The sequence below is a fragment of the Macrobrachium rosenbergii genome, chromosome 40, assembly GCF_040412425.1.
Source record: "Macrobrachium rosenbergii isolate ZJJX-2024 chromosome 40, ASM4041242v1, whole genome shotgun sequence".
NCBI classification, from domain to species: domain Eukaryota; kingdom Metazoa; phylum Arthropoda; class Malacostraca; order Decapoda; family Palaemonidae; genus Macrobrachium; species Macrobrachium rosenbergii.
Window position 1 is genome coordinate 5909588 of NC_089780.1, and position 26040 is coordinate 5935627.

General features: G+C 40.0%; 1 protein-coding gene across 1 annotated transcript; it reads left to right on the forward strand.

The window, feature by feature from the left end:
• The first annotated feature begins 3199 nt into the window (after positions 1-3199).
• Positions 3200-25747, forward strand: Mpp6 (M-phase phosphoprotein 6). Its single transcript, XM_067082974.1, has 4 exons — positions 3200-3363; positions 13775-13872; positions 17715-17849; positions 25006-25747. The coding sequence occupies exons 1-4, from the start codon at positions 3247-3249 to the stop codon at positions 25616-25618; spliced, it is 963 nt and encodes a 320-aa protein (XP_066939075.1). The 5' UTR covers positions 3200-3246; the 3' UTR covers positions 25619-25747.
• The last annotated feature ends 293 nt before the right edge of the window (positions 25748-26040 follow it).

Below are 26040 nucleotides of genomic sequence, written 5' to 3' on the forward strand. Positions count from 1 at the left end.
ACACAAGATAAGATTCCTTATCCATAGTATCCAAAGATTTCCAGGAAGCTTTTGACTCAGAGACGAGAAGAAAAGTTAAAGAAGACATGATGAAATATAGATTGCTCTGAGGTTATATAAATAAATAATAGAGATGGACAGTATTTAAGTAAAATTGTATCTAAATACATTTGTATTTAAATACTGTGTTTATAAATACATTTTTATGCAAGTATTTAGAGAAGTATTTAAATACTTTTTGTCATGTATTTAGTATTTATAAATACTTAAATACTTTTTAAAATACAATCTGGCTGGTGGCCCGAAATTCGGCAAAATTCCCCCTTCCCCCCAAAAAAAGAATAAAAAAAAATCGAAAAAGTCCTACCACAAGTATCTGATCAAAGCTTGTCTTATTTCACTTTTTAGTATGAAATACGTTTATGAACTCCTAATTAATTCAAATCTAAATAAAAATCTTTGAATGCACATGTCTCAAAACCGTAGTTTCTGCCTTTCAGAAAGCTTTATACATAATATTTTCAAAGTAGTCCTACTTTCCTGAAAATTTGCACATAGCATGGAGAGACATTAATGAACAAAATGAAGAAGAGTTTTCTTTCTTATGTCATTTTTTTGCATGGTTTTCCCACGATTTTTAGGTAAAAGAAGAATGATAAGAAACAAAAACTGCCAATTCTAGCAAAGTATCTCTTCATTACTTTGAAGGATAATACAAACTCTTTACAATATTAATTTCAAAATGATAGAACTCTTTTTGAGGAGTGTGAAGCTTTTTGAAAATCAGCTTTATTTTTCTATTAAATAGTAGCCTACAGCCAGCAACAAAAACACTAAATAAAAACAAAAATAATGACCAGAGAAACTAATCTTAGGTTCCCAGGGCCAGCACTAGTAAGTAGCAATGTCGAGAATAGATACTCTACAGCTGTTCACTCCAGTAGTCTCTTCAGTAACGAGCTTAACTAGTCGAAGACTCGAAGGTCTGAGACATGGACAGTTCTTCTCTGGATCCCGCTTAGTCTGTCGCTGCAGGCCGACCAGACTGATTTTTGCGCCACTTTGAGGCATTGTTTATTGAACTTTATTCCGAGTTCCCAGGAGCAGAATTCGTCACTCAACGATTTCCCTTGCGCATTGGTAGGCGTGATTGTTTTGATTTTGTTTCAGTATGGAGCAACAAATGGCAAAAATCTCAAGTGGTGCTGAAGAAGATAAAGGACCACCATCAAATGCTGATGATATGGATAGTGAAACGTTACCTTATACTGCGGGAACATCATGTGATCGAAAAGCTAATCGCTCGTTTGATGGGAAATTCTTCAAAATTATCAAGAGAGAAGGAACAAAGATGAAATGCATATTATGCACTTTATGTGCAAAGAAAACACTACTGGCTGCTTCAACGTCTGCTACAAGTCCCAGTGGAAGCTGCACAGTGGTCTTCACCAAATTTTTATATATAAGCAATAATAATAAATTATGTAAGACATTTGTTTAATTTCCTGTGTTCAGTCAAGGTTCGGTATTCAGTGGGCTTTGGTATAAAGTAAATGATATAATTCCATGAAGACTAATAGAATTCCTATAAAAGGAAGCTATCAAAAGTATTTGAATTGTTAGATACAATTCAAAGTAATGTATTTAAGTATTTAAATACATTACCTGTAATGTATTTGGTATTTAAATACAATTTTGATCAAGTATTAACCATATCCTGCCTGTTAGTAACTTACCTGATCATTAAAAGCTGGAAGATGCAATTGTAGGCTTCAGGAACAAATTCTTTCCAGATGATAGGTGGATTGTAAGTCGTTCTTTGCAAGAAATAGTAAAAGCAGCAAACCAAAATCCTTAATAAAACAGCTTCTAAATGTCTCCTAAATATAAACAAGGGTAAAAGCAATATCCTGATGCGGTATATTTAAGAAATAAGAATAGTAAAGCAGATAAAATATCTAGCGGTCACAACACCCAGTAGCACAAAAGATTACTTTCTCAAGCTCACAGGATGATGCTGAAAACACCGCTGTACACTGCGATTGTGCTTTACGAGGTGAAATGGGTGGAATAGATACTAATTCTTCGTGCCACCCAGGGGATACGAACAACATCTATTCCATGTGAAGTATAGTCTCGAGAGTAAAAGGAATAGGCCACCTCTATGACATAAACTTAGAATAGTTCGAATATCAGAAAACATTTTTTTTTTAAACTAAAAGAGTATATGAAGAAGCTAAAGCTGAATCTCACCAACTGAATCGACTAAAGGAAAACAATTAAAAGAAATGGTAAAAGATTGAGAAAAAAACACGGACATGAGAAAGAAATGGAAAGTTAGCTTTAGATAGAATATAAGAGAAGAAACTTGGTACTATAACACTGATAAAACTACGCTCATTACCAGAGCTAGATTGAACACACTATAGCTAAATAACAGGAAGGAATTAAAGGGGAAGACAGGACATTTTTATACTGTGAAGATGTAGATGAAAAGCTAGAGCATTTCTTATCATATTGCCCAGCGTTCAGCCACAATAGGAACAGATTTAGATTCCAGCAGCAGCCATGTCAGGAAGATAAAGCGGAACAAGTAACTAATAACTTACTGTCCACAGAGTTATCTGAAGAAGGTATTGGAAATGGGGAAGGATTTATCAAGAACAACCGATTAATTTATTGATAATTTTTTTTTGATAAGCAAGACTTCTTCTTTCTGTATTTTCCTTTACTTGCTCTTACTTCCTAATGAGCACCATATTCTTTGGAAGCTTGTATTTCAAGTCAGTGGCCCCGTTGGTGGGTTGTTCCATATGAATAGGATTCTTTAATAATAATAATAATAATAATAATAATAATAATAATAATAATAATAATAATAAAATAATAATGAAAATAATAATAATAATAATAATAATAATTATTAATATTATTATAATAATTATTATTATTATTATTATTAATAATTATTAATAAAAATAATATTAAACAAAATGGCAGTTTCAGCATCATTTATATAGTAAACGCTCAATTGATAAGACGAAATGAGCGTTTATAAATAAGATAAATGCCGTTGAAACTGCCATTTTGTTTAACAAAACCTGTAATAATAGTAATAATAATAATAATAATAATAATAATAATAATAATCGAAGGCACAGTAGACCGAAAAAGGAAGCCGTTCCAAAGGAAGGTTCTCACTATTACTACTACATTGTCCGGCATGTTTCGTAAATTTTAAATGGCATGTTTCCCGAGCAGTGCTGTCCAAATCTTGCCATTTTTTGGGTGAATCTAGACAAGATGTCCATAGATATCAAAGGTTCCGAGAAAAAGCTGTCAAGAGCCGTTCTTGACCTGAAGGTAAGCAAGGTCCTCGCAGGGTAATGGTAGCCTTTAATGATGAGTTATTCTGCAACTAAATGCAATGACGAACCATTTTTGTTCCTAACTGCCATTTTGTTTTTTGAAACATCCTAAAAAAGCTCTAATTGCTTAGTTAGGCTAATCAAAAATTAGATCAGTTTATCCCAAGTTCCAAATTCAATAACATTTTCGTATGCTGTGGTTTCGGCTGCCGAAGCCGAGACCCACCACCAGTAGACCGGCGGACGGATAAACAAGATGGCGACGCAACCTGACGAAACCGACCTAACCGAACCCAACCTGGCGGACCCCACCGACCTCTCGCCACCAAAACTTAAACCAACCTAACTAACATTGTCCCCCGGACCCCAGATGGGCGCTGAAATTAGTAAATATATAACTATTCGAAGGTTTTCGGAAGGATAATTTCTGTGGCTCCATTCTTCTTCGTTTTGCGCTGGGGCACTTGGGATCTGAGAACTGGGGAACAGGACCTCGAGACAATCCGTTTGGATGGCTGTCCCGTGATTGTTGTGTTTCCAAATCTTGCCATTTTTAATTCGAAAAAGCTTTTAAAGGTGAATTAGTTAGGAAAAATATGAATTATAAGATGTCCACCATACATGTGGATTCTATTGTGTATCAAAGGTAATGTGTGATTGATGTTAAAAAATGGTGATTTAAAGTCAAGAATCTGAAATTACGTTCTTGACCTTTTCAATTAAAATTGGTAATGTTTCTGCGGATCGGTCTGGTAGGTCCTTTTGTTTCGCGGTCAATCCCGCCGAGAACCCAACAACCTTCGACACGTTATTTGTTGAATTTCCTCTTTCAAATTTGGAGCCAATTTCCAATGATGATGAGTTATTCTGCAAAATTAAACTAAATGCAATGATCCAAAGTCATCCGAATATTTCATTTTCCAGCTGTTCAGCACCAAAATGCCGGAAATAAGAAAGAAAGAGCCAGACCGGATGGATGTTATTTTCCACGGCATTTCGCGAAGCTTTGGCCATGCTTGATCAGGAGTGGCCTGTCTTTCAGCTCTTTTGAAACATCCTAAAAAGCTAAGTCCATGAGGGTCACTAATTGCTTAGTTTTGCAGGCTAACCCGGAAGAGACTAAAAATTAGACTCATTTCGTTTATCCCAAGTTCCAAATTGATGAGCGTAGGGATCTCGTACCTATGAGTTGCAGGTCATGCTTTAATCCCCCCTAGTTGCTGTTTTGTTTTTTTTTAGGTAGAACTAAGGAGTAGCTCACGCGGCGGCGACTACCTTCTCACTTGACTTTCTCTACAGTTTTTTGGTCGCTAATTATGGATTCACCTTCAATTTTTGTCGGACGAATGTAATTAACCTGTAATTAACCCCTGAAGTCTGTCCAACAAGGGGTTTCCATACGCAGTCTTCACAAGACAGAGCACAGCTAGGTCTGTTGGGAATGGTTCGCATCCTGTCCGGCGAGTGCAATAACTTAACGTATGGGTAACCCCGTCCCCCCGGGCCAGTACCAAACACGGCGAAGGGATATTCCATTTGGTCGACAACAAACAAACCCACCGCAAGTATCAGAAGCCCTAAAAGTGTAAAAAAAAAATAGTTTCCAAGGTAAAAACAGGCGCTGAGTTAATACTTGGAATTACCTCTTTTTAATCCAACAGGTAAAAATACACATGAAAAGCCACTTACCTGACCGAAATACAACAATTTCACGGTCACACAATTTTATTATCAAACGGGATTTTTCGACGTGGCAAAGGTCGCTCTCCACTAGTTCTTCCGTTGGCCACAGTGCAGCGTTATGGTTGCGGGCATTTCGAAGGTTGGGTCAAAGGCTTTTGGTCGTGTGCCGACCTGGCTTGGGTTGCTGCACATGTGCAGTTTTTTTTTCTAATTGACCTGTCACATTCTCCAATTTAAATTTAATCCAACCCAACCAATCATAGGCCTCGGAAGATGCCGGCCCCGGTTTGGTTTGTCGACCTTGTTCAGAATTCATCCTTTTGATTTTTGACCGCGAACGAAATGGATCTTTGCCTCAGTTGCGATGTTACTTTTGTAGATATTTTGCCTATGTCCAGGGATCGTGAGTTGACTTTTAATTTTTTGGCAAGGCACAAAGTGTTAAATTTAACTTATAAATGCCCAAGTTGCCTTAATGTGTTCAGATTTAACCAAAGTAACCGATTCTGTTGCGACAAAGTCATAAGGAATTCACACAGAAGATGACTGAGATGTCACATTAATATATCAGGTCTTAAAGGAACTTGGTTTGAAAGTCGCACCTTGGTATTGAGCAAGTTCTTGTAAGTTGGTGTTTTAACTTGAGTCATTTTTACTCAACTCGAGGTTGCACATGCCACCAATGTATGTGAACATACTGTAAATGATTGGTTCAACTTTTCCTGGGAAGTGGTGTTGCATCACACAGAAAAACTACCAGTACTCCAACAGGTGGTCCAGGCAAAGTTGTATAACTTGACGAGACCAAGTTCAGCAAACGTAAGTACAACAGAGGGAGGTACATCGAAGGAATGTGGGTGTTTGGGGGGTTTAAACGCGAGTAAAAAAAAAAACCTTTAACATCCTGGTACACAGCCCTACAAAGGAAACATTAGTGGCCCAAATACGGTAATGGATATTGCCAGGAACGAAAATAATAAGTGATTGTTAGCTGGTGTACTCCCAATTAAAACTAGGATACACACATGAAACCATAAACCACTCACATAACTTTGTGTACCCTGAAACTGGGGCATCAACCCAGAACATTGAGCATTGCTGGAGGGATGCTAGGGTGGATGTCCCAAAGTACAAAAGAAGGGAAGACGCATTTGACAAGTACCTGGTGTATCACTTCTTCCGGTTGAAGTACCCTGTATCTGAAACCGGTTTCTACGTGTTCATGCGACTATTGCCACCCTACACCCACCTCCAGTTTCCCATATGGAAAACAAATATGACACCTCCCAATAATAAGGTAAGTTCATTGATGTATATGTAAGTTAAGGTAAATGTATGTTAGGTAAGGGTAAGGGGCACATAGGTAGCATTTATTAGGCAATTGTTCTCACAGGTAAGCGGAAGGCAAGGCTACTCACCATATCTGAATATCAGCTTAGCCTAAGCCCAGCCCACGTGTTCAAATTACTCGACAACCGAAATATTTACTGCTTTTTTGGTGGGTCCAGAGTGGGCAAAGCCCCTCCTAACCAGGTCAGGGCACGGTGTCCTAAGTCAGGTTAGGTAGGTAAGATCTGGTTAGGTCAGGACCTGGCGTTTAACCCATGAGCTCAAAGTAACTAGTTGAACGAGGCTTAGTATGCAGATTGGCGGGTCAGTCTCTCGGTAAATAATATTTATATAGGTACATTAGGCTAGCCTAACGAATGTGTCCCTCCTCACTGCATGAAGTCGCCTTTTGTATGCAGAGTGGCGGGTCAGTAAATCGAGAATTATGAAAGTCATGGACATCCTACTGAATACAGTATACCTTTGTGTCCATTCTTCCCACCCAAAAACCCTGGTTTCCCATCAAGGTCCCCCATACCATTTATTGTAGCCTCTTGCATATTTATTTACTGCATGTCTACAAAAATTACACCAAAAAACTGCATTTCATTGGTCTGTGCTCCACTCTACTTTCAGCTGCCGTCTGATGCAGATATCTTCCTTCAGCTCTCTTCTCCAACTTTTGCCATTTTTGACCTACTTTATGCTTTTGCTCAAGTATTCTTTTTCCTTGCCATTTGTACTTTTCACTATTATTGTGGATTTTGAGAGATATGAGGTCTTTTAGTGTACAATGGATCAAACTTGCTATCAAATAAGCCTTCCTCCTCTACACCATTGAAACCTGTGTCAATTTGTTGCTGCCCTGTTAAAGACAGGCCGTGTAAGAGATTTCTGTCAAGTGTTGAAATAGCCCTTTGCTCATTTTTTTTGTATTGGAGAAAACATTTTTGCCACCGAGGAAGCCACCTGTTCTGAGTGCTGGGAGTGGCTGTCAGAATAATGGGTGAAGTTTGCAGGCTAGGGAAGTTTCCCCACTGTCATCGGAGGGGGAGTACTCTGCTGGCAGCACCCAAGGATATCTTTGGCACCTTCCTACCACCCACCAAGCTTCCACTTGTTGTTTTGACTCTTAGGGGATGCATCTCCCCCTCGCCAGCTCCCAGTGAATTTTCAGTAGAGAGCCAACAAGAGGGAAAGGGCAATCATTCTGACATCTCGCTAGAGACTTCTTTCCACTCAGAGGAAGAGTTTTCCACAGGCAGACACTCTCTAGGGATGGAAGGAAGGCTCTTTCACTAACTCGGCTTTGATCCTATACAAATACAAACCTGAAGTTCTTTACATTAGGATTTAGCTTGCTATTGCGAGCTGGAACAGCCAATTAACTTTCAGACACTGACGGGTAGCGGGAAGCCCTGCCCACATGTCAGACTGCACTCCACTTTGCTTCCGGCCACTGTCGTGTGAAGGCGTCTATGCTTGTCTGCCCGACTTGCCATTCACTTTCAACTTAGGCTATGAGGGGCCTACCAGTATCTGCTCCGACCGTGCCTGGGACAACTACTGGCCACAGTGTCTGCTAGCTGTAGGACTGCTCCTACTCCTTCGGTGACCCCTCATTCAGTGTCAAGATTGAGTTGTCAGGTACTGCTGTATAAATCATCTCCGAGTGATGCTCTCCTTTGCATGCTGTTGCTGAGGGTGCATTCGGCAAAAGCAAGAGGAGAAGGAAGTTGTCATTGTTGTCCTTGATTTTGTCTTCGTCGTCATGTGCAGTCACCTCCTCCCCTTCTGCTTCCAAGCTAGCAAGCAGAGGAAGAGGAAGGTTGCCTCGTCCTCCCATGGGAAGCCTTGTAGAGCTTCCATGGCTAGCCCTCTTTTTGCAGAGAGGGCTGATGGTCTCTCACTATACTGCTGCTCCCATTGCCTTGTGCACGGGTGCAACTGCTACCTGGTGTTCTCCAGAACCCTGGTGTACTGGTACCAACCCCGGTAGCCTGCCTACCCAGACCACCGGTACTGACCCCAGTAGTCCTCTTACCCAGACTACCGGTACCAGGCCTGGTCTCTCGCTAGTGGTACCGCTGCTCCCGTTGCCAAGTGTGTGCGTGCGTGGGTGCAACTGCTACCAGAGGTTCTTCGGACCCCCAGTAGGCCACCTACCCGGGCTGTCGGTACCATCCTTGGTCTCTTATTAATGGTACTGTGGTACTGCTCTTCCTGTTGCTGACCTCTCGGGTGCAACTGCTACCTGGGGTTCTTGCTGGTGTCCTGGACAGGTGGGCCACAGGTACAGGCCCCTGTAGCCCATCTACCGGGGTCGGCAAGAATCTCTGGTCTATGGACCCGGTCCCAGCTGCCAGTGAGCTATGGGGAGTTCCAAGCATAGGTCTTTTTGCTACCTGGTACAACAGAAAGCTATCATACTCTGTTTGATATTGCTGGGCCCATGTGCTGGAAAGGAGGATGCCTTCCAGCATCCATGGGACAATCTAGTAGCTTGCACTTTTCCCTCCATTTTGTCTGGTCAAGAGGGTGTTGATTACTGTACTCCAAATCTCAGGTTGACTCTGGTGGCCCCCAAGTGGCCACATGGTAAGTAGTATCCAGACCTGCTAGCTCTGTTATCTGAGTTTCTGAGAGAGATTCTCCCGTGGCACAACCTTCTGTGCCAGCCTCACATTGAGAGGCATCATCAGGCAGTGGAGACTATCCAACATCTGCGGACGAGAGGGTTTTCTCGACACACAGCAAAGATGTCTGGATACCTACAGAAATTCTCAGCAGCTGTGTACCAAGGGAAATGGGCCATCTTCTGTGGTTTTTGTTGTCAACAGGGTGTCTCTCCATTCAGAGCTACTTTTCAGCAGGTAGACTTTCTTGTCTTTCTTCACCAGGAGAAGCTTCTCTTTGTCTCGGCCATTAAGGGTTATAGGTCTGCCATTGGCCAAGTTCTTAGACTCAGAGGAGTCTATCTCTCTTTCTCATGGGAGATCTCCATACTCCTGAGAAGTTTCTTTCAGTCTTGCCCGCCCAGGGAATTCAGGTCCCGAGTGGGATGTGACCCTCGTCTTGAATAGCGTAACTCATACTTTGTACAAGCTGTTGAGAGTCATCAGACAGGGGTCTGATTTTGAAAACTGTTTCCTTGCTTGCCCTGGTTTCAGCGAAGGGAGTAGGTGTGCTTCATGGCGTCTCTTTTGTTAAACTTTCCAGGGGATGAGGATCTGTTACACTCGAGTTTGTCCTGGAGTTTGTGGCGAACTCTCAAAATCTGTCGGTCCCTGACATCAGTTCGAGTCCTTTTTTTGTCCCCTCCCTAAAGGACTTTGTTGGTAGTGATCAGGATGAGATACTACTTGTCTGGTCAAGGTCCTGTGGTACTATTGTAAGAGAACATGGCTCTCAGGCCTGGGTGTCAACACCTCTTCATTAGTACTGGCTCAACCAAGAAAGAGGTGTCCAAGAACATGATCTCTTTCTGGCTGTGTGAGACAATCACATAGTCTGGTGAGGAAGACATGGGTATGGTCCTGGCAAGAGGCCACTAGGTTTGAGGCATCGCCCCATCCCTTCCATTCCGAAAGATCCTGTCAGTTCAACAGGTACTGCGGACAGGTGTGTGGTCGCCCCAGACCACGTTCACTTCGATTCACCTTCAGAATGTTGCCCACAAGTCCTTGGAGATGTTTTCCTGGAGTCTGTGGTGGCTGCCCTACAAGTTGTGTAGCTCACCCGACTCCCCTGAGGGGACAAGTAACATCTTTTCTAAGGTATTCTGTAAGCAAGAGAGAGCGTGTATGAGTAACTGGTCTCCTCCCTTTTATCTTTTTCTTAGGGCAGAGAGTCAGGTAGCGAGCCATTACTTGCTGTACTAACGAGGATTGCAGGTGAGTGACATGACAGGGGTATCCTGTCCTTCATCTTTATATGTAGATTGCATGGATGTATGTCCCCCTCTCTCTCTCTCTAGACAAGGGGAGAGGCATAGGCAATGAATAAACCCATTGGTTTTAATAGCAAGTTTTATTGTCTGTGGTGCGTCACTATACCGTGACCAGAAATTGTAAGTAGAAAGCCATAATTATGTATATGAGTGACTTTTTTCCAAAATACAGAAAAGATTAAAAAACAGAGCTTTTGACCATTTGCACAACGGTCCTCTTCAGCCAAATGAATAAAAATACATGTATTTCTTAGAAAGGCGGTTGACGAATTTTTTGTAACAGTCCTGGAAACCAGTGAACAATCTATCAGCATAAATTAAAAAATGGCAGTCATGTAATGGCTGTTTCTATGTATCAGTGAGCCAGACGTTGTGATCTTCTTAACAGCTGTCTCGTTCATACGGTGCTCGTTACTGGTGACAAGGTGATTCGTGGGTGGTGAACGACTTTCAGCATCAGCGCCTGACACTTCTGTGACAACTGCCATTTCGACAACCTATGCAGGAAGGAATGAGGGAGACATAGCATCAGGTGCCTCAAGACACTGTTTCAAATTTAAATTTATGGAATGACAGACTAGCCTGTCTGTATGTCTGTCCTCTTGCATAAAGGCTTTATTGCCATCCAATGTGTTGCAAATATTCAAAGCCTATGTGACTACTTCTACATAATGTATAGTTTTAGCTCCCTCCCTGTCCATGACGTGATTATTTTCCCAACAGTGTTTAGCAATAGTGCTGTTGTGAGTGAAGTCCCTCACCACTTTTTTTATGTTTTTGTAATCTTATATCCCTCCCTCTATCTGTCTCCCCAAAATATATTACAGAGCTTGCATTTTACAATATGCTCCTATAGCTCTTGTTGTTACTATCACTACCAATTCTGTGGCTATTAAAAAAAAAAAAAAAAAAACACTGTATTCTTAGCCAATTTTGACTTGATTGAATTATCATATGTGAAGGCTACTTTAACATTACCTGTGCTATAATTAACTGAGCTGTTGATTTTAACTTCTCATGATATGGAAGCATTATGTAACACGTGCTTTGATTAGTCTGCTTGTGTGAAGGGTTGTAAAACTCTTTTTAGCTTTAGACAAAGCATCTTCAGTAAAATGGGAAGGATAATTCAGCTTGGTAAAAGTATTCCGAATATGGGAAATTTTACAACCCTACACACAAGTAGACTGATCAAAGCGAGTGTTACATAACGCTTCCACATCATGAGAAGTTAAAATCAACAGCTCAGTTAATCAATAGCATAGGTAATGTTAAATTACCCTTCACATATGATAATTCAGTCCAATCAGAATTGACTAAGAATATACTAATAGCCACAGAATTGGTAGTGATAGTAACATCAAGAGAGATATAGGAGCATATTCTGTAAAATGCAAGCTCTGCAATTTATATTGGAGAGACAGGTAGAGGGAAGGACATGAGACTACAAGAACATAAAAGAGCAGTTATGGAGTGGAGGGGGCTTTGATAAATATTTGCAACACATTGGATGGCAATAAAGCCTTTACAAAGGAGGACAGACATACAGACAGGCTAGTCAGTCATTCCATAAATTTAAATTTGAAGCAGTTTCTCGAGGCCCCTGATACTGTGCCTCCCTCACCTCTCTCCACACAGGTTGTTGAAGTGGCAGTTATCACAGAAACATTAGGCACCAATGCTGCAAAACGTTCACCACCCAAGAATCACCTTGTCACCAGTAATGAGCATTATGAACGAGAGACAGCTGTTAAGATCACAAAGTCTGGCTCACAGATACGGAGAAACAGCCATTACATGACCGCCATTTCTTAATTTATGCTGATAGATTGTTTGTTGGTTTCCAGGACTGTTACAAAAAATTTGTCAATTGTCTTCTTAAGAAATACGTGTATTCTTTTTTATTTGGCTGAAGAGGACTGTTATGCAAATGTTCGAAAGCTCCCTCATATACATAATTGTGGCTTTTTACTCATTAAGTTTTATTGTCTCCGTTGCATACTGGTCCTTTCAGCCTTCAACAAGGTACTGAAAGCTAACTCAATACTTTATGCCTAGAAGTCTAGTAGTTGAACATCCCATATTTTCAACTTGTTAGAGGTGCAGGATTCTTTCCTCAGCTCTTATCAGACCAGGAAGGTGTTCCCAGGTGTGTAGAACCAATCTGTCAGCTCAGAGAGGTGCCCAGACTCCTGCTACCAGTGGTTCAGTCTCCTATGTAAAGAACGAAGGTTTGTATTTGTGTAGGAAGAAAGCAAATTTTTAAAGTAATTTATGTTTTTGCTAACTGAGTGCAGATCGACAGGTGGGCAGGGCTTCCCCCTACCTGTCAATGTAATGAATGTCAGGTTTGTGTGTTAGCAAAAATACAAATTTCTGTAAAAATTTGCTATTTTCAAATAGAATTATACTCAGAGTTCCATCCTCATCTGATATTTTGCAACTAACTGGCGAGACTACCCAAGAACTTGGTGCATGGGTGCCATTTACCTTCATTCTTCTTGTTTGTCATGTAGCAGATTGATGTCTTGGATTTTGTGGAGAAAGAATTTGGTTATGGTATAATTAATGGGTTTGCATGCAAAAACATACTTTTGTGTAAGAAAAAACTTGAGGTTTTGCAGTGGCATTAACCTTGGATGCTACCTAAGCATGACATTGTACCTTCTGCTTGAATTTACAGACCATAATTTTCCCTCCCTGTTTGTAGGCGATATGAAAGGTAACAATCCGAGGTTGACAAGATTAATTTTGTTGTTACAAAGTATATATACAGTAGTCTTTGTTATCAAGCATTTTAAGAATAAGGACATGTACCAGGATGGAGGCCTGTAGGAATGCCCAGAAAATCCTGGGAAAAGCAGTAGCTGAGGACCTAGAGCTGATGGGAGTTCAGGCAGGAAGAGCACTTGACAGAGGGGTATGAAGAGAACTCATTTCACTTCCAACCCCGGAAAGGAAACAATACTGTAAAATAGTTATGATTATTATAATTTTTTAAGGTCACTTTTTTATGGAAAAGATAAGTGCCCAACTTAATTACCAACCTTTGTACAAAATTGCTGTGAATTTTTGTCTATACGTGGAAATATAGTATTTTCATAATGTTTAGATTCATACTTTCATTTGTTAGTTTTCCTCAGTCACTTCTACCATAACAATTGACATAACTGTGGTAAATTGAGTGCATTATGTTATTTGTGGAAAATGTGAAAAATGCCTAAACATATTGCAAGTACAGTATCTAGCACCACATGAGCTACCTGTCAGTCTTGCTGATTATTAATTAATAATAATTTTTCTGTATTTGTCCTCATTCTTAATACAGTATACATTAAGAAAAATTATATTGGTTGTAAATGAAAAATGTTCATAATTTTGTATTTTTGCCTTCTTACCGAGTGTAAGAGAGCAGATTAGAATAATGAATTACCTTATTTTTCAGTTTATGAAAAAGAGCAAAGAGAAACGTGAGATACTTGACGATGCAGAGGAACGTCAGCAACTTTATAAAGGCCAGCTCAGCATGCTACACGAAGGAGCGTAAGTAGGGTGCAGGATGTTGCTGTACAGTAAACCTCCTGTATTCGCGGGGATGCGTACTGCAACCCCCCCTCACGAATAGCTAAAATCCACGAATACTTAAAACCCCTCTAAAAACACTTAGAACTGCCTATTTTGATAGTTCAAACACAAAAAACCCTCTAAAAATGCTTATACAGTACCTGAGTATTTTAGTAGTTTTATCACAAAAAGTGCATTTAGTCATGAAAATGATATGAAAATACAGTAATTTGTGAATATTTCTTAGCGAAAAATACAGCGAATGGGTGAATTTTCTGCGAATAATGGGTAGATACGTTCCACAGAGAAATCCGTGAATAGTGAGACCACGAGTACGGGGGGTTTATTGTACACAGTAGCTTTTTTTAAAATTGTTATTCATCCCCTGTGTATTGTGTAAATCAGTGAAGTCACTTCCTTAAATAGCTGTACTCCTCAGATAGAAATGTAACCCCATGCTAAGATTGCCCAAAGACAAAGTACTGCTACACTTGGTAAATCTTGTTACGTAACCAAAGGAGCAAATCCAAAGTCCCATAAATTTCACTTATCACATGAATTTGGGGACTTCCAGAATGACTATCGTTAGCTAGTTTGAATTCCTAACTGACTTTAGTACCTTCTTCAGGAACAGATTATCACTCCCGAATTATAGCAGGCATGGTTCTCTTCTTGGAACTTTACCAGCAACTCATCCTCTGCTTTGCCAATGATGTGTATTTACTGGTGGCCAAGTAATTTGAAGTTTAAGTTTTCTGGCTTGGGAAAATAAACTGGGAACAGAACACCAAGAGAGATTCTCTCGAATTATGCAGGGTCCCAGTTAAACTTATTAATGACTGGCAGCTAACTATGGCTTAATGACTGTCAGCTAACTATAGCAATAAGCCACATTGTTAAATTTTTAGTTAAAGAACTGATTCAGAGAAGCAGCATAATAAAAATAGGCAAAGATGACCAATTTAGGGAAACTTGATGCTAAGAAGATTATTCAATTTTGAGAAAATTAAAATTAATTCTTTTTATTTTAAAACCAGAACCAATTTGTGTTAAAGTTAAGGATCAGGTTTACCCGCAATTTTAGGAAATGGACGACAAATGCAATGCCCATCGGTAAGTTGGGACGTAGGAGGGCTCAAGTGAATGGCAAGGAAAGTACCTGGGTCTTATAAGGACTTGTAGGTCAGTATGTATTCTGTTGCTACCACCATACAGAACGAACTGTCAAGAAAACCTTGTATGAGGATGGCATGGGGAAGTGTCTTTAGTGCCTGTCCATGGCCTCACCCAATCATGAAAAGAGATTAAAGTGAGGAGGTTATGGGACTTATGTAAGTACCCAGATCCATATACAGGTCATTTTCATGTGGTGTCGTGCACATTGGCTTGAAAGATGTTAGGACATAATGGGTGGACATGCCAAAACATTTTTCTACCACTTGAAACACCCTTAGGAGATTTATTCACCATATAGAGACAGTCATTGTACCTTTAGTGATGGTCTTTGACAGTAGATCTTACATCAGAGACCACATGGAGTGATGCTGGCATTAAATGATTGTTCCTCCAGTCATCAACCATTCTTTTATCTCACTTCAGTCGTCTGTTGCTGATCTCCCATTTTCTTCTTTCTTCTCAGTAATCCTGGTCTATGTAACTGCTCAAACCCGTCCCCCCACCCTTCTTGCACAGCCCAGTTCTCAGATGAAATTATGATTTTTGTCAAATTCTTATCTAAGCCATTTGCCAACTTGTGCCTTTTGCCAGTTCTCCCTGTTCTGGCCAGTGGCTTTAGCTGATTCCTCTTATTCTAGTGAACAAGTGGTTTTTGGCAGAATCTTCTTATTCTACCCAGTGGCTTTTACAAGATTATTCTTACTCCAGTCAGTGGTTTTTGTCAGATTTTTCCCTTCCTTCTGGTTAGATAATAAGATGTAGTTTAATTAGTCAGCTAAGTAAAAAATCAAAACTCCCACAGGACTGGCCTTCTTTTCTCATAGCATGGAGAAAAATCAGACCCTGCATTTTCTTACAATTTGTAAAAATAATTGAACTGAAACAAGTAATAGAAACTATTTTATGCAACACAATGAATATCTGGAGAACTTCATTTTTCAGGACCATGCATTGGGATTTCTTATGCATATACACAGTACTGTTTCATAATTAAATGTCTATGATTTTATGCAGAAGGAAAGGTTTGTTTTCAAGGAAAAACAATCATTGCCTTTTTAAGTAGGCATATTCCTAAGTGCAAGCTGGAATTAGTTGTTGAAACTTGGTAACAAGTACTGTACTTTCCTCCTGCACAAATACAAATCTTCATTCTTTACATAGAATTCAAACTTATCGACAAGGTAGCCAATTACTGACAGGCAGGGGGAAGTCCTGCCCACTTGTCAGTCTGAACTCCACTTTTCTTCGAGCCGCTGGTGAGTCCAGACATCTGTCATGACTCTCTGCCCGACTTTTGCCATTCAAATTTTTAGTGATTAAACTTGTGTTCCTTTCCCTTCTTTGGTTGTTGACTATGTGCTATGTTTTGCATTTTCAAACCCATCAGTCAAATAAGCTTTCTTGCAAGAATATTGCCCTCTGGCCTTGGACATACTATCCATGGACCATTGGTGGCTGCTCAATGGGTTGGGTAGTGAGCCCAGCTCCTTCTGGGACAGTCATCACCTCGTCTAGGTATCCAGTTGGCAGGAGACAGGATAGGAGTGACTGGCTCTCTTCCCTCTCTCTCTTGCTTACACTCTCTCTGGTACAAGGAGTGTCATTCCACAATAAGCTGGACAGATGTGAGCGCAGGTAAGCTATCTGACTAGGCACCAGTCTTTTCATTACCAATGAAGGGATACAAGTTCCCCTTCTCTCTTGGCAAGGGGAGAGAAGGAAAGACAGTAAAGCAAATTCGTTGATCATATTTACCCGTTGTAGTGTCAATTTCCACTTCAGTGTGGGTTCTTACAGCCTGATTGAGTAATGGCATACAAACCCTTTATTTAATGGTCAGGAAATTCTCTTGATTATTATTATTCAGAAGTGAACCGTATTCATATGGAAAAACCCTACAGGGGCAGTTGACATCAAATTCAAGCTTCCAAAGAATATGGTGCTCATTTGAAAGAAGGAACAGAAGGTAATGGGAAATATAGGAAGAAGAGATCAGTTATTAGAAAAACAGATAAATTAACAAATTAGTTATTAAATAAAATGTAAGTAAAATATTAAAATGCAAGTTGAATTGTATTGCTTGAGCTTCTGAAGCTCTTCTCTGGGAGGCTGTTCTGTAGAAAACCTCTCCCTCTTAAGTCTATAGATGTGTACAAGCTTTTCCCTTTGTGAGGAAGCTACCTGATGGAGTGGTGGTAATTTACTGATGTGTGAGTTTTTCAGTTGTCAGAACTACTTTCCAGTCATGCTACTCTTCTGGAGACCTTTCTTGGAACTGCATTTTCATTTATGAAAATGGGTGATGGCAACATATTTTTCTCGATGGTATAGATTTGTCTTAACAATGGTGATTGCTGTGGCGATAATTTCCATCTTGTTTTGAAATGGTAATTAATTATAGGGTTTGAAACAAGCCTTGCTGATAACACATTAGGAATGCAGATCAGGAGAGACAAATTTAACTACTGGTAAATTCCATTAGTATAATACAGTAATCATTCAGAATACGGTATTTGAAAGTTGACGCAGTGCATTGACAAATTATGGCCAGATTTGGGTATGTAGTCCAGGGCATTTCATTCTGAAGATATAACTTTGTTGTGCTGTTGATAGTTCTTAAAATTGAATTATTTTTCACTTTTCAGGGACAGAATTGTTATGCTGAATTCATATGTTGACTGCATGAAATTCTTGCCATGTCGTCTGTCATTTGGTGGAATGGATCCTGAGGTAGAAAAACTGAACCAAGACAAATTAATTGGCTTGTACAAAGATGTTAGGTAAGGTTTTCTGAGTAATTAGAAGTTGTATCTTTTGAAATCAATTGCATATTCAGTAGCACCATGATTGATTGATTTACAGATTTTAGGCATACTTGCCAAGCACTGGGGCAACTATGGCCATTCAGTGCTGAAAACAAACATTTATTTAGCTAAAATTCATCAAAACTATAAATTAACCCATAAACGCCGACTGGACGTATCGTAAGTCGACTAAAATTGTCTGTTGGGTGACGAGTGGATGTACCGTATGTCAACTACAAAAAATTTCAACCTTCTGTCAACTTTGGACCGAAATGGTCGAAAAATGCAATTGTAAGCTAAAACTCTTACATTCGTAATATTCAATCATTTACCTTCATTTTGCAACAAATTGGAAGTCTCTAGCACAATATTTCGATTTATGGTGAATTTTTGAAAAAACCTTTTTCCTTAAGTCTGCGTGGTAACTCGGCTGAATATTTCAGAAATTCTTTCGTCACTTTGTGGTAATTTTTGCACCGTTTTATATTAGCTGTTACATAAAGTTGTATATATGAAAATGTGTTCAATTTCATTTAAAATACAACAAAAAACAACCCACGGTTGTAGCTTTTATCGGTTTGGAAATATTTTCATATAAATCACGATAAGTGCCAAAATTTCAACCTTTGGTCAACTTTGACTCAACTGAAATGGTCGAAGAACGCAATTGTAAGCTCAAACTCTTACATTCTAGTAATATTCAATCATTTACCTTCATTTTGCAACAAATTGGAAGTCTCTAGCACAATATTTTGATTTATGGTGAATTTTTGAAAAAAACTTTTTCCTTACGTCCGCACGCGGTAACTCGACTGAACATCTCAGAAATTCTTTCGTCGCTCTGTCGTAATGTTTGCACCGTTTTATGTTAGTTGTTACATAAAGTTTTATATATGAAAATTTGCGCAATTTCATGTAGAATACAACAGAAAATAACTCATGGTTGTAGATTTTATCAGTTTTGAAATATTTTCATATAAATCACGATGTGCCAAAATTTCAACCTTCGGTCAACTTTGACTCAACCGAAATGGTCGAAAAACGCAATTGTAAGCTAAAACTCTTACATTTTAGTAATATTCAATCATTTACCTTCATTTTGCAACAAATTGGAAGTCTCTAGCACAATATTTCCATTTATGGTGAATTTAAAAAAAAAAACTTTTTCCTTACGTCCGCGCGGTAACTCGGCCGAACATCTCAGAAATTCTTTCGTCACTTTGTCATAATGTTTGTCATAATGTTTGCACCGTTTTATATTAGTAGTTACATAAAGTTTTATATATGAAAATGTGCGCAATTTCATGTAGAATACAACAAAAAATAACTCGCGGTTGTAGCTTTTATCAGTTTTGAAATATTTTCATATAAATCACGATAAATAGAAAAAATTCAACCTTCGGTCAACTTTAACTCGACCAAAATGGTCGAAAACTGCAATTGTAAGCTAAAACACTTACAGTCTAGTAATATTCAATCAATTACCTTCATTTTGCAACAAACGGTAAGTCTCTAGCACAATATTTCGATTTGTGAATTTTTGAAAAAAACTTTTTTTACGTCTGTGCGTTATGAATTCATGCATCACTTTGTAATAATATTTTCTCTGTGTTGCTTTGATCGTTTTACAATTTGTTATATACCAAAATCATTGCAATTTAGTGTCCAATGCAAAAAAAAAATAATAACTCATTAGCTTTAACCGTTTTGCTCAGCGCGATTTGTATAAAATATATGGAATTTTTTTTTTGCGCTGTCATATATTTCAATATTTATATATGATAATGATATTTTTTTCATTTCTGATGGTTGCATACTAAACTTCAGGCAATGACAAAAAAAAAGGAGCCAAAAATGAACTCTCTTAACCTTAAAAACTAAGCGTGCTGTGATTTTTTGAAAAAAACTTTTTTTCCGCTTCGGCGCTAACTCCTGAACACCGCCAGCATACGGCAGACACTTATGTAAATAGAGGCTCGACGTTTAAGGGTCAAGATAAAAATTTTTTTTAATATATTTAGCTAAAATTCATTAAAACTATAAATTAAGATAAAAAATGTTCCAAAAAAATATATAGTCTTATAATATGAATTAAATTTTTTAAATCTCTTGAAAAAGTTAAATTCTGAAATAAAAGTTAATTTTCTGTAAATAACATTATTTTACTTACATCACAACTGTCATCAAGTACCTCACTCATGGACCTGCCAAAGAGTGGATGTGTTCTTACAAGAAACAAATTTTCCTATTTGTTTAGCAATTAAACTATAATTGTTCCTACACAAATACAAACCTTTGTTCTTTACACAAGGATTTAGCATGCAAATGTGAGCTGGAATGGCTATTTAACTTTCAGGCTAAGATTGTTAGCTATTGACAGGTAGAGGGAAGCCTTGCCCACCTGTAAGTATGCACTCCACTTTGCTCCCAGCCACCATTGTGTATAGACATCTCTGCAGACTCTCTGCCCAACTTGCCATGTGTTTTCTTTCATGTTTTTCTTCGTTGAATGTATTGATGTGTATGAGTGTTGACTTGTCAGTTGAAGAGTTTAGTCAAACTCTTCAATCAATTAAGCCTGCTGCCTTGGAGAGAAAACAGGTTTTCAGGCACTGCCCAGGGAAGGACAGGCCTTGTTTCTCTCCTCCGTTGAAGTAGATCTTCATACCCTTTGGGGAGGCAAGAGTGTACTCAGTCAAGTCCACATTCCAAGTGCCATGTCTGGCTGTCTGAACAGTGGGTGAGGTTTGCTAGGAAGAAGAGATATAAGGTTCCCAGTTTTGCCAGTGACACCGAAGGTCCTCTTCGGCTCTTTTCTTCCACCTGCCAGACTCCTGTTCGTTGTCACTACTCCCAAGGGAGTAGTTTCCAACCCACCGACTCCTACTGAATGTGTGTTAGAGAGCCATCAAGGGGGAGGACATCCAGCCCGCTCTCAAGGTTGTGGCCCTCCTGGGCATCTTGGGTGAGCCAAGTGTCAAGTCTCTTCTCGACCACCTGAAGGTGGCAAAGGGGTATCCTGTTCCATTACTGCTTCTACCGAGACTTTGAAAGTCGCAATCTCCACTGGCTTTTGTACCACCCCCACCTTTTTGGTGTCTCCCCACATATCTTCAGGTGTTGCATTTGTCTGCATCTCTGGGGGATGTGCTCCTCCACTTGCTCTGTACAGTTCTGACCTCAGCTGCACTCGGGAAAAAGAAGTTGAGGAAGATGAGAAGGAAGTTGTTGTTGTCTTAATTGTAAAGTGCTGTCGCCACATCCCCCTTCTGCTTCCAAAGCTAGTAAGTGGAGGAATAAGTCAGGTATGTCTCCCTGCAGGAAGTCTCCTCGAGCTTTCAAGCGGTCAGGCCTCCATGGTAGAGAAGACTGATGGGGCTTTTGCTCGCAGTACCACGAGTACTGCCACACTCATTTCCGAGTGCAGGGGTGCAACTGCTACCCAGGGTTCTCCAGACCCCCAGTGTACCAATACTGGCCTCGGTGGTCCCCCTACCCAGCCAACAAGGGTTCCTGGCTAATGGACCTGGTTCTGCGTGGCAGCATGGCCCAGTGAGAGAAGGTGAATTGAGAGCATACAGGTGTTCTTTCAGCTCCCTCCCACAGTTCAAAGAGAGGAGCTCAGGGGTCCTGAGAAACTGACTTAGCCTGCCCGGCAAGATCACCCAGACCTAGCATGAGGAGGTCCCCTGTTCAGCCTCCCCTTCCCGTAAAAGCCCTGGCTTCTCAGAAGACTGGAGCACGCTCAAGGGACAGCCCCTTCCCACGTTCAGGTGAGCAGGACTGCCCTCCCTGATCTGTGCAGATTTCGTCACCACAGGTTGATAACCACCCACTGCCTCGCTCACTTGGCAAGACTTTGGTCTTTCCCAGGCTGGGCATGGGTGCTCACAATCTCTCACCTGTTCTCCCCTTATGGCTTACCAGGAGCTGGGAGCCAGACAGGTTTGGATGGTTGTATGATATTTAGGGCAAAAGCCCAGGCACTGCCAGACAGGTTTGGGGTTCGGAACCAGGGCTGTTCTCAACCCCATCCCAGCCCCACTTCAGAGGTGGTTTGATCCTTGGGCCGGACAGGTCATATTCCCAAGTGGTGGAGATCGTCAAGGGGCTCTGGCAAGCATCCCACTCCTGCAGAGTGAGTAACTTGGAAAGACCAGAAACTGGAGGGCCCTAAGGGTCCTATGCCCCTGGACATGGACACCCCCAAGTTGTAGAGGCATTTTGTTGAGATCATTAAAATGATTTGTCATTTTAATGATCTCTAGGAAGAGACTATGGCTTGTTCTTGCAGACCATTCTTTGGGCATTGAGTCTTATACGGTATTATCTTCCTTCAGAGATTCCTTTGCTTACCCAGCAGGTAGATCTAGTCTTGACTTGTCTGTGTCCCAGGTTAGCACTTGACTGTTTCTGTGTGCGGGGAGTCTCCCACTCACAAATGGAGGTGGCAGCTCTGGAGCTGACTGCTGTGTCAGCACTCCAGACATTCTCTTGGCTTGATCTCTGGTCACTTGTGGTGGCCAGGATCGCATCCTCAGTGGGAGGGCGAACACCCAAAGAGGATGCCTCTTTCAAGAGACTGCTGGTCTCTGGAGGTAGGGCTACTACCTACCTTAGACACCAGACAGCAAACCTGTGGTCTAACTTGTTGGTGAAGGGGAGGGATGCTGTTCTGTCTCAACTCTTGCTTTTTTGTTGGACTGGAGTCAGCCTTGGCTCTCAGAAACGGACCAGTGCTGGGACCCACCTCTCTCTTCCCACGGAGTGAGTTGGAGACTGCAATAGAGGCTTTGAGTTGAAAATAATGACAAGCTCGTCCACCAGGCAGTGTCTAAGACCTCTTGGTCTTCACATGGCACTGCGGTGCGACCCTTGGTTTACACTGGCCCTTCCTTTGGTTCAAAGAGTAACATTCCTCCCACCAATGGTTTGTATTGTGTAGAAACAAATGGCAAAGTAAGATCAGGTAAGTCTCAACTCTCAACCCAATTCATGCTTTGTTGCATTTGTGTGTGCATGCACTTTTCCCCAGATTGTTCAGATATGTCAAGGGTTGTCTTGTCCAGATTTGGAAAAGATGGGACCATAGAATTTAAGATTCATGGCCAGAGTAGAGTAAAAAAAATCATATGGCTAATGACGAATTGGCAGAGAGATGTGGGATCAAGAATCTTAAACAAACGGCGAAATCTCAAAGACTGAGATAGTTTGAAAATGTGATGAGAAAGGATAAGGAATAGGTGATCAAAAGAGTAGACATGAAAGCAGCATGACAGAGACCTGTAGGAAGAACCCAGGAAATCATTGAAAAATGTAAAGACGATGATTTAGATCTGATAGGAGTTCAAGCAGAACAGGAGGATGGAAGAGTGGCGGGAAATATTCTCACGAAAAATTAACATAAAACTGTTTATGATAGTGATCCTGACAGTTATTCATTTTCAGTCATTTGTGTTATTTTCATCTTGTAACCCATTTCTATCATTCTGATAAGCTGGCCAAATTGATGCACTCAAGAGTCTACTGATAGCACTGTTGTGTGTTGGTTGGTAGTACCAGAGGAATGTCAGTACTCTATAAGAATTATTTTTCTATGATATTACTATCAGGTTTTTTCTATCTATGGTGTGGGTTGTTTTGCATATGAAATGCCAGTAAGGATAGTTAGGTTGTTTGCTTATTGTCAAGAGCTGATAACAGTTTTTTGCTAAAAGTGGGAATTGCCCCTTGTTTGGAATGAATATGAATATGAATAAGGAAGTCCTTATTCATATTCATCTATTGATGGTGTCACTTTATTTTTCCATTATGTTATGGAAGAATTCCCACTTTATTCCCCCAGATCCCTGAACTTTTGCAGTCACCGGGAAATTCAGAGGGTGTCCCAATGATTTGATGATGCTAGACATCAAAGCCCTGGAAGGCTTGCACCTCTGTGGCTGACATACCAAATTGTAGTGATTTTTTTTTTTTAACCTAGTAATAATGTCGTTTTTTTCCTTGTCAGAATAGACTTTACGATGGAAACCCTAAAATGATTTGGTTTATAAAAATTCTGCTATTGAAACAATGTTGTAAATTTCTGAGTGCAGGAAGGCAGGAAATATCGGAAGTAATGTGAGCTTCCTTTCTAGAACATGCTTTGATGCACAAGTGTACCATTCTAGCATACACAGATGGCTCTAAATCTGATGGTGGCATTGGATTTGGAGCTATTTTCCCTGATAGAGAGTACAGTGGTTCTCTATGTACTGCATCAAGTGCCCTCCTTCCTAAACCTATGATACATCATTCAGTGCTGAGAAGAAAACTGACAGTAAAAAGGTTTGAAAGTGTAACAGAGTTAAACCTTGTAGTTGCACCATGAATCAGTTGTTAGGAGAGGGTTAAGGAAAGTAAGATGGAAGAAAGAGAATATAGTAAAAGGAGGGGTTGCAGCTAGGGGCCATGGAAGGGACGCTGCAAAGAACCTTAAGCAATGCCTACAGTACACCGCATGTGCTGCACTTATGGAGTTTCTCTTCTGGAGTGTCTGAAAACAGCTGATCTTATGACTGAGGTATTATTGGGTAATGGGTTTGTATTCTAATATTAAGAAAAAAAATCATGCCTATTTTAAAAACTTGTACACTACTGTATTTAGTTTATTCAGCTACATCATTCTTCTCTTGAAACTGCCTGTGATCTTGAGACAAATAATCAGGAGAATGAGAGAAGGTAAAAAATTAATCTACTTCCAGAAAGTTGGTGTTCTTGAATCAAATTATTCCTGCATATCAAAGAGAAATATAGTGTTCATGTAAAGCTTGCAGTCATGAAGCATATTTCTTCATTTTTCATAAAGATCCATAAGTTTGGCCACTCAGATTTTCAAAGTTTCATTTTGCAAAATATACTGCCTGAACAAAGTAAGCTTTTATCATGGAGAAATTTTTAATATAGCAGTGGTTTATTTTTATGGTCCCAGTAAACATCCCGTAGTACCTCTCATTCATAATTTTTTTATGTCAAGTTAACTCTATGGTTTTATACAGAACAGGTTTTAGAGTAAATTATGTTTTTGGTAAACAGTAATATTTTCATGTATATTTATAGTTGAAATTAATGAAATCACATTTTCCCTAAACAGAACAGCACCTTCACTTCCAGCTGATGAAAACATCACAGGAATGGATGCTGATGTTGATGAAGAAGAAATGGCCGAAAGCTGTTTGGCTGCTAACATTAGAAAAAAATTTGGTATCAAGAGAAAGAGCCAACCAGATGATGATGATGATTTTCAAGAGGATGGCCATCACGACAAGAAGGTAGCCCTTGATGGCGATGCCAAAAAGAAATTCAAAGGCCCTAAGGCCTGTGAAAGAAGTCTTTTAAGAGGACCCATTGGAGGTGGTAGAGGAAATCCCAGAGGGAGAGGCAGAGGAGATTTCTGTGGCAGGGGCAGAAGGGATTTCCAAGGAAGGGGAAGAGGTGACTTCAGGGGAAGAGGCGACTTCAGGGGAAGAGGCGACTTCAGGGGAAGAGGCAGAGGAGACTTCCCAAGAAGAGGCACTGGAGGTTTCCAAGGAAGAGGCAGGGCCAGCTTCCAAGAAAGAGAAAGGAGAGACTTCAAAGCTGAAGACAGGGACTACTTCCAAGATGCAGATGACAAACCAGAGCATGCTGAAACTCAAGAAGGAAAGTTTTTATTCAATTTTCAAAACAGTAAGAGCTTTAACAGTAATGATGAAGAGGAAGACTGACATGGAAAAAAGTAAAATAATGAAACTAGACTTAGACTAAAATGGATTAGTTTATTTGCAAGGTAAGCATTTACAATGCTTGAAGAATGTTTTATTAGGAAATTTAAAAATAAAAAAAATGGTATGCAAGTCAAGCTTGTTAATTAACCCTTAAACACCTACTGGACGTATCATATGTCGACTAAAATTGTCTGTTGGGTACCAAGTGGACATACCGTACGTCGACTACAAACAATTTCAACCTTCGGTCAACTTTGACTCGACCGAAATGGTAGAAAAACGCAATTGTAAGCTAAAACTCTTACATTCTAGTAATATTCAATCATTTACCTTCATTTTGCAACAAAATGGAAGTCTCTAGCACAATATTTCGATTTATGGTGAATTTTTGAAAAAAACTTTTTCCTTATGTCCATGCGGTA

Coding starts and splice junctions, on each gene's coding strand:
- Mpp6 (XM_067082974.1), top strand. CDS start 3,247: ATGTTTCCCGAGCAGTGCTGTCCAAATCTTGCCATTTTTTGGGTGAAT. Junction 3,364..13,774: donor GAGCCGTTCTTGACCTGAAG/GTAAGCAAGGTC, acceptor CTTATTTTTCAG/TTTATGAAAAAGAGCAAAGA. Junction 13,873..17,714: donor AGCATGCTACACGAAGGAGC/GTAAGTAGGGTG, acceptor TTCACTTTTCAG/GGACAGAATTGTTATGCTGA.